The sequence below is a fragment of the Tachysurus fulvidraco genome, chromosome 2 (genome assembly GCF_022655615.1).
Source record: "Tachysurus fulvidraco isolate hzauxx_2018 chromosome 2, HZAU_PFXX_2.0, whole genome shotgun sequence".
Classification (NCBI taxonomy): domain Eukaryota; kingdom Metazoa; phylum Chordata; class Actinopteri; order Siluriformes; family Bagridae; genus Tachysurus; species Tachysurus fulvidraco.
Window position 1 is genome coordinate 30046687 of NC_062519.1, and position 12329 is coordinate 30059015.

Consider the following 12329-nt stretch of genomic DNA (forward strand, 5'->3'; position numbering starts at 1 on the left):
TTAATTAAGTAATAATACTAATAATTTGTTATTAATTGAAAAAAATGTAATTAACTATAATGCAATTGTAATGTGTATGAAGGACACTTCACATTGTTGATATGATGACGTGTTCTGTGAAATGTTTAGTACTTTTGGAAGTGTTTTGCAACAAGTAAGAGGTAAAGATGTTTCAGAATGGAAGATTACGCAGTTTCTCTACAACATGACAATCTGCATTTTATAAATTTAAGCAGATTATCTATAACATTTAACAGAACTAAAAGCAAACAAATAGGATGTTTAAAAAATATTAATTTGAATACTACAAGACTAAAATACTTCAGCTCGTGGTGTTACAGGAAAAGATTTCACGTCAGGGTGCTAGCAGTAATTTACGCTTCATGTCTTCATGCCCTGAAGTTCTGTAATGTTCTATGATTTGTGTTCTGTGATCCTGATCAATCTCAGATCTTATTCTCAAAACATAATATCTAATCTACTTGGAGAAGTGTATCAGGTCCAGCGGCACCGTGTACTCTTAGCGGACACTTTATTAGACTCACCTTCCTTTTCTAAGCACATTTGTGTCTTAATTTCCAACTGGCCTTTTTTCTGACTGTTTGCCTGTTATTGGTAGACTGTTTCCTAACTAATTAATAAATGAGGTTTACCAGATACACTTGCCATCACCATCACCACTACTGACATGCCAATACTAGGCTAGCATCACTGTTGAGCTGGGAATGGCCCAACAGCAGAAATGAATAATAGAATAGTAGAATAATCACAGTATTGTATTTGTCAGTATTGTGACTCTGTTGTACATTATTCTATTTACCTGCACCTGTCTGTGTTCTGTGTGAGTAGCTTGCAAAAGTTTTTTTTTTAAAAAAAAAAGCTCATAGTGTAATTTCCTTCCTCCTACTCATCTAAATAGTCTTCATCCAATTGTTCTATTGAAAAAAACTGAACAGGGTCCACAAATTCCCCTTTTTCATTGTTCTCTGTAGACCATTTCCTTTGGTAAATTCTCAGCCTTCTTGTAGAAAACAAAGCACACTGTAAAAGCAGACAAAGTTTTATAATTGTGCGACACAAAAAAATAATAATAATTAAGGGATTATAAATAGCATACAGATAAGAAAATATAGACTCTGTGGATTCTTCCAAATGCAATAAAATGTTAAGTTGTAAGAAAAACAAGTTTACATATGTTTTAATTACAAATGTTTTGGGGTCTACAATTATTTAATCTTAAATATAGTAAATGCAAGAGCCTTGGGGCCAGCTAGCCTTATTAGCTGTATTAGCTTATTAGCTGTCGCTAGCTAATAAATCTAAACTGTATGCTTTGGAGCTTTAACAGGGTTGCTAATCACTGAAACCTTAGAGCCGTGGGCGGGACACAACTTTTTTTCTTTCTACCTTCTTGTTCTTCTTTCTGATTGGTTTCGTAACAGCGGATTCGAACATGTTATTGGCTAATCTTCACGTCAATCATCCGGTCTCCTAGAGCTTCGACTTTGAAACTTTTTCGTTAAAGGTGGAGTCATGTAACACAAACTCCAGTAACCGATCCGAAGAGGCAGAGGACGGACGACAACTTCTTTAATTATTCACAAGGACAGTAAAATAGCTTTACAGATTTGTCCAGTGGGGATTTTCTCGTCGCTAAAGCTTTGTTAGAAGGTTTAGTTGTCGTTGTTTTGTTTGTAAAATCAATGTTTATAAGAGGTCTTGTGAAATGAGATGGCTGCCACGAACTGGTGCTTTTAGATGGAGATTTGAGGAACCGGGGTTGCTGAGTGGATCACGGATTTGACGGTATATACATATATATTAATTGTTTCATATTTACTTTATTTATATATCTATGTCTACCCAGTTATGAGTTCGACCTGAGCTTGTAAACTGGAACAATCCGAGGTCAAAGTGTTTTATCTTTATCTTTAACTTTGTGTTGGAGCTGGTGGTGAAAAGCTCTCATTACACTCTGATTACAAGATCTATTTACACCCACTTTTAATCTGTTACTTTTTCATTTTAGAGCCACAGCGTTTACACGTACAGCCTGTTTTAATAGCTGCTTGTGTTTGTAATCAAATCGTTTGCATTATACAGCACTTAAAAGATGCATATGTAACACCATCACACAGTTTGAGATACAGCTTGCTACCTACAGTATAAGTTGTATACAGTTGTTGATTTTGGATGAATATGTCTGGGTCATGTTGTTATATACAGACCCATCGTTAGACTCAGATAATGGTAATAATAATAATAATAATAATAATAATAATAATAATAATAAATCTTGACAGACTGCTTACATTTAACTCTCAGGTATTACACTCCCAGAAGAAAAAGTACTAAACTGCACCTTTCCTTGTTCCTTTTGTATCATTAATATCATATTTCACTTCAGTATCATTTACACAACTGCATGATAACTATCTCTTTTAGTAAAGATTTAAAAGGTAAAATGCACAGACTAGCGATATAAAAGTCGCATATGTTATGAGTAAAGATGGCATTTAATGCCATTTCTCTGATTGTGTATGTTGCCAATTAGGCCCAGATTAGAAATATAGCCCTTTATTAACAGTGTACATGAAATGTAGGTCTAGCTTGTACTACAGAATGCATCTATGGCTCTTACAGCTGTGGAAACCTGATGTGTTGAGAGCCTGAGTAACTTGTTTACAGGGTGGAGGTGACGTAACCTGATTTACTAGCCTGCAAAGTGTATTGCACCTTCATTTGTAACCCAGGAAACACCTGTGTGTTTGTGTGTGTGTGTGTGTGTGTGTGTGTGTGTGTGTTAATTAATATTAAGGAATAGTTTGTCCAAAATATTAAATGTACAGGAAATGCTTGTACCCAGAATATAGTCAGTCAGCAATTTTATTTAAATTGGAAGATCTCACCAATGGTAATTCATGACAGACTCTGTGCGTTTAAAAGACAAAAGACAGTCGATGGAGTCAGAAAGTTCTCTCAGTCAGAAATATTTGATTTCTGTATGATCTCTGGTACAGCCTGCAATGTTATTTATTTGCAGGTCCATCCTTAGTGGATAATTCCTGAGACACGTCTTGGCTGTTCAACTTTTTTTTTTTTTTTTTTTAAACATGAAAACCATGATCCTAAATCACACTTTACAACTGTCTGTTTGACACCAGCAGTTGTGTATTTGTACGCCTGGTTTAATTGTGTGGTCAACAAAATGAATGTTTCTCATTGAGCGGCAAGATCAGTGAATCCTCCTCATCTGGCAATTACAAAAAGGCTATTCTCTGGGTTGTTACAGAACCAGAAAGCCCTGAGAGAAAGCTTTGTCACGAGTCAAATTGTAGCTATAAACACTACGAAATGACACTGAATAGAAAGCTCAATTTTTCCCATCCCCAAACATACACGTGTGTTCATCTGCACAGTCTCACTCACAAGAGATACTGTTGTGCAGCTGCAAAGAGTACAGGAAATGCTTTTGGCTATGGTCTCCTTCATAACATTTAGCCTAAAAAATGCATCATATGCATGCCCAACACAATTCTTTGCACGAGATACAAACATTCGCTGAAAATCACACCTCTGATGAGTGTCCCAGTTTCTGGTGTCTCATTGTTATGCAGCTTCTGGTAACTATCACCATTAGCTAATTACATCCTTAGTAAGCATTTTTATTTTTTCAAATTATGCAGCATGAATTATTAATCTGTGGCTTGTTTTGTGGCTTTCTTGAATAATTAATCATGCCACAGGCATCAGTAGACCTCTGTGGCCTAAATGAGAAAAAGCCCCAATATATATATGTTTTCTGATATTAAAGAGAGTGAAATCTGAGCACAAACATTCTTCTGCCACTCAAACTGAGAACTGACTTACAAACCTGTTACAGTACATAAGCAAACCTGAAAGCAGCAAATTCTTTATTGCATGTTTCATATCTGAAAGTACATTAGCATATATATACTGTGTTATTTGGTTGTTTTTTTTCTTAAAGGAAAAGTTAAAGTAAGAAGCATGGATAAGTGGGCAGGATAAGAACAGATAGTGGAAGCAAGTATCAGGTGCATCTATTTTAGTCACACCCTTTCTCACCTGAGGCAATCAAGGTACAAACTCCAAGTTGCATTTTACACCTGGAAGTTTGCTTCATACCTGGGAGCTAACTTCACTCCTATTCCAGTCATTTTATGGCAGTATTACACCTTCATGATGGTGAGTTTTTGTTCCAACATTGCCTTTTGCCTAGTCACCACAATGTTTTTTTTTTTGTTTGTTTGTTTTTGTTTTTTTGAGAAAAAAAAAGCTTTAGATACTGCATCCATAAATGTTAGCATGTGTTTAATGCTAGTTTGCATGGCTTGATGGTCAAAATTGCTCCTTTTCACACTGTTTTATTGCTGTAGCAGAATTGAAATTTATACATATGTACAGAAAGAACAGCTGTTGTTCCTCTTTACTTACATCCATGAAATGTTTTTATTCGCGCTTGTGTAAAACTAACCACAAATGACAGTGCTTGACAGTTGGTTGCTGCCCAGTAGTTCCTTGGACAAAGTTCAAAACCATATTTCTGCACCACAGTTGGCAATCATGGCTTGGTGAAAGCTTTACTCTGAATTTCAATACAGACTGCATGCATGCTATATGGCTTCCTTACCTTCTTTAAAATGCGTTCAGCACAGGCTTGGATTACGATCTCTCTCTCTCTGCCTCAATCTCAGGCTTTATCTTAAGCTCCGAACACGACAGGATCCTCATTCAGAGACACTGTTGAGGTGTAAAATGTGATGAGAAGTGTTTTATGGTAGCAGAATAATGCAGTGAGTTTTTTTTTATTTTATTTTCATTCGTGCTTTTTGCAATGAAGATCTTGTATCTCTTAACTTTGCCTTGCTTTGTACGTTTTCTTCAAAGGATTCCCTTTGAACTAATGTGAAGATATTCAGCCTGGGCAAACCTGGGGCTTCTCCAAACGAGGAGAAGGATAAATCTGGGCATCACAGCTACAATTGTAGCTGTTTCTATCCCTGTTTCTGACCAAAAGGCTGATTAGACTCGGGTTTTGAAAGAAAAAGATGGGTGCAATATGAAGATATGCTATCAGTTTTTAAATTCAGAGTCCTGTTGGATTATTGAAACCAATATCTTCTTAATTTTCCATAAAAGCAGTTCTTTTTTTTTTAGTAGTGCTGCTTGCAAGGCAAATGTATTCTTGCTTACTTCTACTAATGCTTTTTCTAACGTATTATCAATACTCAGGACATGAGCTAATAAATATTTATTAAAATAATTTTGATTAATTTAAATGTTTGTGTAACATTTTATAGAAGTGTTCCCCAGTGTCAGTGCTTTGTAACTGTCAGTATGATTTTACTTCTTTTGTTTTCTCTAAAATGTAACTTGTTTTTGTCATTAAAATTTCAATGTCCAGAGTAAAGTCATGCAATAATGTGGTTTACATCTGTCTCCTGGCAGGACTGAGATTAAAATGGATTGAGTATGCTGAAACTTTTAGTTTTGTTTGGAGTTTGAAAATTTAATTAAATCCCTCTCTTTGTACTTGTGTTGTATGTTTGTACACATTAGGTTAAAATATATTCAATCTATTCATATCCCACTCAGTGTGACCACTAATATGGAAAAAAAAATAATTTTTAAAACTCCAATTATTTTCACAAAGCTTAAAGGTCTTTTGGGGCTACACTGGGCTGTGAAATAAAGGCACTTCCCGTCGTTGTGCTGTTGTAATGATGGATTAGCCTCACTGCAGATAATTGCTTCCACAGTGCTGTGTCTTCTGTCTTCACTTGAATTCACATATGGTTCAACTGCCTCAGACTCAACTATCTGATTGGCTGGTGATATTTGACCTGGTGATATTTCCTTCTTCATTGCAGAAATAATGACCCTCTCTCCACTCTTGTTGTCTTTTGGTTTTTGACATTATACAATGCATTTGCTTGTGTGTTTATAAAATCTGTCAGAATAAATGTAAAATTCGCTTCACATTTGCTTTCAGGAAATGCAGCAAACATTCATTCATGAATATTATTGAAATTGCTGTCTGTGCTTAACCGTTTATTAAAATTTGAAAAGCTTTCCTCCTCAGAAAAATTCACTTTTTCCAAGCCATTGGTTTTCTGAGGTGAGTGTAAAGTGATTTAGACATGAAGTGGTAACTTGACAATTGCACTTCTGGTATTTATTAGTTATTTTTAGCCTTAAACTAATTTTTAAGCAAATAGCTTGAGATTAAAAACTTTAAAAGAAAATATCACACACAGACTTTTTTATTTATGACAAGCTCTAATGGAGCTGATGCTTTCTAAACAGTATCGAAAATGACTGCAAGTCCTACACAGTTTTCAGGAGCCCTCTTATCATTTGACACTGAATACTTTTTTTTTCCTCCCTAACAAATTCAGTGTGTCTGTGGCTTGTAATGAGGGAGAATAAATGCTCTAGATGCCAGGTTTTGTTCAAAGGATTTCATCATGTCTGTAATAGTAAGTGATTGTAGGCAGCTTACCATCTCTAGTGTAAAGCTCTGTAAGGAACAGGATGGCTTCAGAGCTTTGCAGCTTTGTTGTGCAAAAATTGTGGGAGATTTGAGAGAGACAGACAGAACTGGAATTTGCACCAGTGTGTTTCCTGTGGCAGGATGTAGTGAGTGGGGAGCAAATCCATATCAATCCAGCTCCCCCGAAAATTAAATGACACAGCTTGCCCGAAGGAATTTGTGCCGTCTCAGTCTTGGTAGTAGGTGTGTGTGTGTGTGTGTGAACAGTAGGAAGAGGCAGAAAATAACTTTTTTTTTTTAATTAGAATGATGGACATCATCTCATTCTGTGTTCTAGAGGACAGGAACAAGCAGTATATGAACAATCCTTTGCAAACTCACTGTCCAGGTGAGAGAACTCCTCATACTCTGAAACTTGCAACATGAGTCCTTGTTGCAAGTTCTGATTCTCAGAATGTCCTTTCAATGTTTTATATATGTTTACATGAACATGACCTCACTGTCCACTTTATTGGAAGCATCTGCACCCGGTCTTTGGTGCATTAAATTCCCAAATCAACAGTTTCTGACGACCACAGAGAACTCATTTTTCTCCATTTTTATGTCTGATGTGAACATTAACTGAAGCTTTTGACGTGTGTGTGTTTGTGTTCCACACCAGGCCACATTATGCTGCTGCCACTTGATTTGCTGATTAAATAACTGTGTGTGTATACAGGTGTTCCTAATAAAGTGGATTGTGTGTTGCCATGGTGATGGTGTACTCATGTTTCCATATGCTTTCACGCAGCATATAATGGGTAAACATCTGCTGTAGTAATTTAGATGTATGAGTATTGTTTGGTCAAATGTTCACCACCCTAGGTCCTCCCATTCCTCCTTTTTTTTTTCTGTCACTGGATAATCATCTCTCTTCTTGTCTTCTGTTTTCAGAAAACATGGACTCTTTCAGCACTAAGAACCTGGCCCTGCAGGCCCAGAAGAAGCTCATGAGCAAGATGGCTACGAAGACAGTGGCTAACCTGTTCATCGATGACACGAGCAGCGAGGTGCTTGATGAGTTGTACCGTGTTACCAAGGAGTACACACGCAACCGAAAGGAAGCACAGAAGATAATCAAGAACCTCATCAAGATCGTAGTGAAATTGGGCGTGCTGTACCGCAATGGGCAGTTTAACAGCGAGGAGCTTCTGCTTGTTGAGCGCTTCCGCAAAAAGGTGCACACACTGGCCATGACTGCAGTCAGCTTCCACCAGATCGACTTTACCTTTGACCGACGTGTCATGAGCAGTCTCCTAAACGATTGCCGTGAGCTGTTGCACCAGGCTATCAACAGACACCTCACAGCCAAATCACATGCCCGTGTCAACCACGTCTTCAACCACTTCTCCGACTGTGACTTCCTGGCAGCTCTCTACGGCCCCTCTGAGATCTACCGTGGCCATCTGCAGAGGATCTGTGATGGTGTGAATAAAATGCTGGATGAAGACAACCTTTGACCCTTAATTTTTGTCTCCCTGAGGCCTTATATTTTGTCGGGTTTTTATTGTATGTGAATATTTTCACATTTCTATTATCTGTTTTTTGTTATGCCACACCCAGCCTCAACTTCCGCAGTGCTCTTTCTGACTGAATGTTCTCCTGCGTGGGGAGAACAGCAGCTGCATGTTTTACATGACAATTCAACACGCTTGGTCAAACCATTAAAAGAAGAGGACAACCCAGACTTTAAACACGCACTCGTATCTGGAAGGATTAATCAGGAGTGCTGGTTGAGCTTTAAAGTTGAAGTAGCACATGGTTTCCCTCATTTGCTTTCTTCTTGAAGTTTTAAAATGTGTAATTTTATGCACTATAATTATTACACCGAAGGAGATTTTACACTTGTTCCTCTAGGATTAGATTGAAGTTTGCTTTCATTTGGTAGCTAGAAAAATAATGTCTGCTGCAGTTGTCCTCAGAAGCCCAATGTAAGCAATCTCTCAATGCTAAGCCTATAATGTTTAATACCCACATGAGTCATGTGACACAATGCAAGAACATAAATGAGCTTTATGTGGTCAACAAACCGGTTTAGTATGTATGGAATGGTCATGTATCGGCAAGTCCTTGTCATGTATGTATTTTCTTTGTTTTATTCTTCGCTGTGACCTTTTCACCCTGATGCAGTTCCTCTTTGGGAATGAAGGCAAAATGAGCATTTTCCATGTACAACTATTTCATTCCTTTTTTGTTTTAATAATTTTATTACTGAGCCCTTTTTGCTATACTTCTTTCTTTTTGTGTGTGTATGTGGCTGTCGCTAGTCACCTCCATGACTCGGCCAAAGAGATGCAATGCAGAATTTTATTTCAAGGGCAGGAAGGAACAAACTCTAGCAGGCGTGCTGATCTAGGGGTTAAAGTTATCAGACGCATAACATGACACTCCAGCAGTCTGTATTTTTAATGTATCTAGAGATAGTGATGAGACATTTTACATTTCCCTGATGACATGAGCAACTGTTAAATGAAGGACCTCAGTGAACAGGAGTATTTCTATAGGTGATCTGTAGGTGTTTAAAACATTTTCCGGCTGTTTCTGTCAGATCCTGCCCTGTGCATCAAGGTGTGATACGATGTTTGCTTTCAAAGTTTTATAAATGATCAAACATAGATGTCAATATTGATGCTCACCGTCCAAAGGTAAACATGAACCATAAATGTTTTACACATGAATAGTGGAATTTTTTTTTTTAATATATAAATGGTGTATGTAAAATTTGGTTTTGACTGTGACACTAAAAGTAATTGTTATGAAGGCACAGAGCTTGAAGCTGAAATAAAACCATATTAGTAAACAGCATTTCTTCTAAGGATTGAAGCCTGCTCGAGCACACAAGGATGTCCGGGATTGTTTACCGTTTATATGAGTGAACAAAAGTCATCTTCCAACTTTCTGGTTCTATCTTTTTGGTCGCTTCTACACTTGTTGATTTGTAGGTGCTTGTGCCTCCACCTTTCAGACCTGATATATGTGTGTGTGTGTGTGTGTGTGTGTATAATACATACATGCATACATATACAGTGTATATGTGTGTGTATTATTTATTTATATATATATATATATTTATTTATTTATATATATATATATATATATATATATATATATATATATATATATATATATATATATATATATATATATATATATATATATATATATATAATGAGAGAGAGAGAGAGAGCGAAATCTTGTTTTTATTTGAACCTCTTGTTTTTCCCCACCAAGAGGCCTAACGAGAGTTAAATATCTTATCAGGCCTGGATTAATTCCCCTAATCCACAAACTAACTGTTTGTTTTGTATGGCTGTAATTTACTTGAGCATATCAGCTCTTGTTTTCACCTCATGTGGTCATGCAGGTCCAAATGAGTGATATGTGCTCTGATTACCTGTTCAGCTGTGTTTAGATTGCACTGTAGGTAATGATTTGGGATCCTCTTGACCTTAAACAAAATACCTATTTGTGTATTTAGAGAAGCTGTTGGCTTGAGAGTCAGTTTCTAAAAGAAAAGCAGAAATATAAAAGGAAATGACTAGCTGAGCCTGAAAATGACTGCTGATCGACATCAGTCTTTTTTTTTCTGTATTTAAAAAATCCAATTTTGAACAATACGACTGCTGACAGTACATTTAACAGTTGATAAGTTTCAATATAGCCCCATGGTACATCAGCAAAAGTTTTTTTAGTGTAAAGAAAGATGCAAGGACCAATGAAAATGTCTGTACACCCCGCCATTTATTATTCCCCTCACAGCTTGCGGATTGCCTAGGTGACATCCTCTCCATCCTGTATGCTGATGCCTCTCCCCTCAGGCTGCTGTTACTTGAGATGTGACAGTTACCTGAGACTCAGCTTCTTAAGACAGGCAAATTCTTTTTGTTTTCCTTCAACTCAAAGATCATCCTCTGAGAATAGTCAAGACTGGCATATTTGTCTTAAGCTGAAAGTGCTGAGGAAAAGACAGAAGTGATGCAAAGAAAGTTGGATTGCACTCCCAAATATGTTAATATTCTGTATGGGTTTCAAAAATGTTAAATGAATGGCAAGGTCAAAATGTACAAGCTCCTGGTTCTGGGTAATTGCAGTCAAAATGATCTTTTTTTTTTTTTTTTTGGCATCTGTTTTAAATCTTAGATATCTGTGAATAAAAACAGTTTCCCCCCAGTAGTGCTGCACAACATGCAGCAGTTCCATAGATATTTGCATGGTATGTATCCTGTAGCTGTCTTTCACAGTATACTGGAGTTTAAACTAAATGTATATGAGCTCAGACATACACATTTAACTGGAGGGTATTGAAATTATTTTAGATAAGGTGCCCACTTAAGACCAAAAATGATTTGGACAAACTAACAAGTTAAATCATTTTTAATATGTGGTCGCAAACCTATTGCCGTCAATATCTGAGAGACATCACCTGATGCTGGGTGAGGGTCCCTGTTAATGCGCTGTCAGGCATTTGCTGCAAATGTCTTTTGGGCCAGCATGTTCTTGGGGTCACTTTCAAAGTATGAGCATGGAAGCATATGACTGAACCTGAGCTGATTATAGCTGTTGGATATATAATATGCCAGCTGTCAAACTCACCAAGATCTCGAAAGTTTATTTGACCTCATTTACCTACACGTTTGATGTGAACATCAGCTGAAGCTCTTGAACTGTATCTGCATGTTTTTATCCACTGCACTGCTCCCACATCAGTGCCTGATTTGCCAATTGCAAGAATGTGGAGGTGTTCCTAATAAAGTGGACACCAAGTGCATGTTTTTCCTACCTGGCCTTTAAAAATCTCTACGTTTTCTCTGGGTGATTTGATAAATTGTGACCTTTTAGATAATCCAAAAAAAAATTAAACCAATTTATCCTCCCAGATCATAAACTGTAATGCAACACAATTTCCATCATTTTAAATTTCTAGCTACAGTAGATCACAACCCACCTATAACATAACTGTAACATGCTACTTACTGTATCAGGCTTGCAAGATGAGCTTGAAGCAAAAGGTGCAGTTCAAGGCCTGCTTATTCAGCTTTGGCTTGCAAAATGTATGCTGCTTTCTTTTCCTTTAACTTGGTGATATAGTGACGGGCAGAAGGTGCAGAGTTACCCAACCTCCTGTTATACAGACGATACAGCTTTCAAAACAACACAGGCTTATGCAATCCTAACCCTTTAACTGAAGATTTTTTTTCTACAAGTCAATATTGTAGAGAGCGCACACATACAAAAACCATGCAGATAAATACCAGACGTTCAGAATCATTGTATGAAAAGAAAGCCACACAGGAATCCTCTTAAAGTGACTAATGGGGATATAGTTTTAGTATATAATCTGGGAATATAGCTGTAGACGTGTGTGTGTGTGTGTGTGTGTGTGTGTGTGTGTGTGTGTGGCCAGCTGTTAAAAATATTTTCTTTGCAGCTGAGCATGTAACAGCACACACTTGTCCAAAACGAATCTGTGATCAAGTGCAGTGTGAAGCTTTTCCAGCTATTTCTGACTCACATACAGCAAGTGGGTGACGAGTTTGAATGCTGACTGTTTACAGACAGCAGAGCTTCATTACTCGAATCCCAAGATAGGTCCTCTGACCCCATCCCAGTGAGGGGTTAGCACGACTGAAGAATGTGCTGTTGAGAGCTTCTTCAATGAAGCAAATCATAGAAAACCTCTATTTTAGTTTTCGATTATGCTGCTTATCACTCATTGCATGAGTTCAAAGTTATTGGTGTTTTTTGTTTTGTTTTTCAGCTGTGTGGTATAATCATG

At 37.1% G+C, this 12329-nt stretch overlaps 1 protein-coding gene and 1 long non-coding RNA gene across 7 annotated transcripts; one reads left to right on the forward strand and one right to left on the reverse strand.

Annotated features, from left to right (window-relative positions):
- Window positions 1-1507: 1507 nt before the first annotated feature.
- tnfaip8l1 (tumor necrosis factor, alpha-induced protein 8-like 1) lies at window positions 1508-9358 on the forward strand. 6 transcript variants are annotated; one of them, XM_027160145.2, is made up of 4 exons: window positions 1508-1806; window positions 3989-4206; window positions 6820-6902; window positions 7448-9358. In XM_027160145.2, the coding sequence occupies exons 3-4, from the start codon at window positions 6821-6823 to the stop codon at window positions 8011-8013; spliced, it is 648 nt and encodes a 215-aa protein (XP_027015946.1). In that variant the 5' UTR covers window positions 1508-1806; window positions 3989-4206; window position 6820; the 3' UTR covers window positions 8014-9358. The 6 variants fall into 6 exon arrangements, with proteins under 6 accessions (XP_027015946.1, XP_027015949.1, XP_027015947.1 ...); XM_027160148.2 differs by having other exon boundaries at window positions 6852-6902; XM_027160146.2 differs by lacking the exon at window positions 3989-4206.
- Window positions 9359-10275: 917 nt separating this feature from the next.
- LOC125140713 lies at window positions 10276-11667 on the reverse strand. Its single transcript, XR_007139923.1, has 2 exons — window positions 11528-11667; window positions 10276-10508 (listed from the first exon to the last, which is right to left on the reverse strand). It is a non-coding gene; the product is annotated as an uncharacterized LOC125140713 (long non-coding RNA).
- Between the last annotated feature and the right edge of the window lie 662 nt (window positions 11668-12329).

Bases quoted from the DNA above. Each gene is read 5' to 3' on its own strand.
- tnfaip8l1 (XM_027160145.2), top strand. From the start codon at position 6,821: ATGATGGACATCATCTCATTCTGTGTTCTAGAGGACAGGAACAAGCAG. The intron at 6,903-7,447 runs GTGAGAGAACTC...TTCTGTTTTCAG, and splicing joins TTTGCAAACTCACTGTCCAG to AAAACATGGACTCTTTCAGC.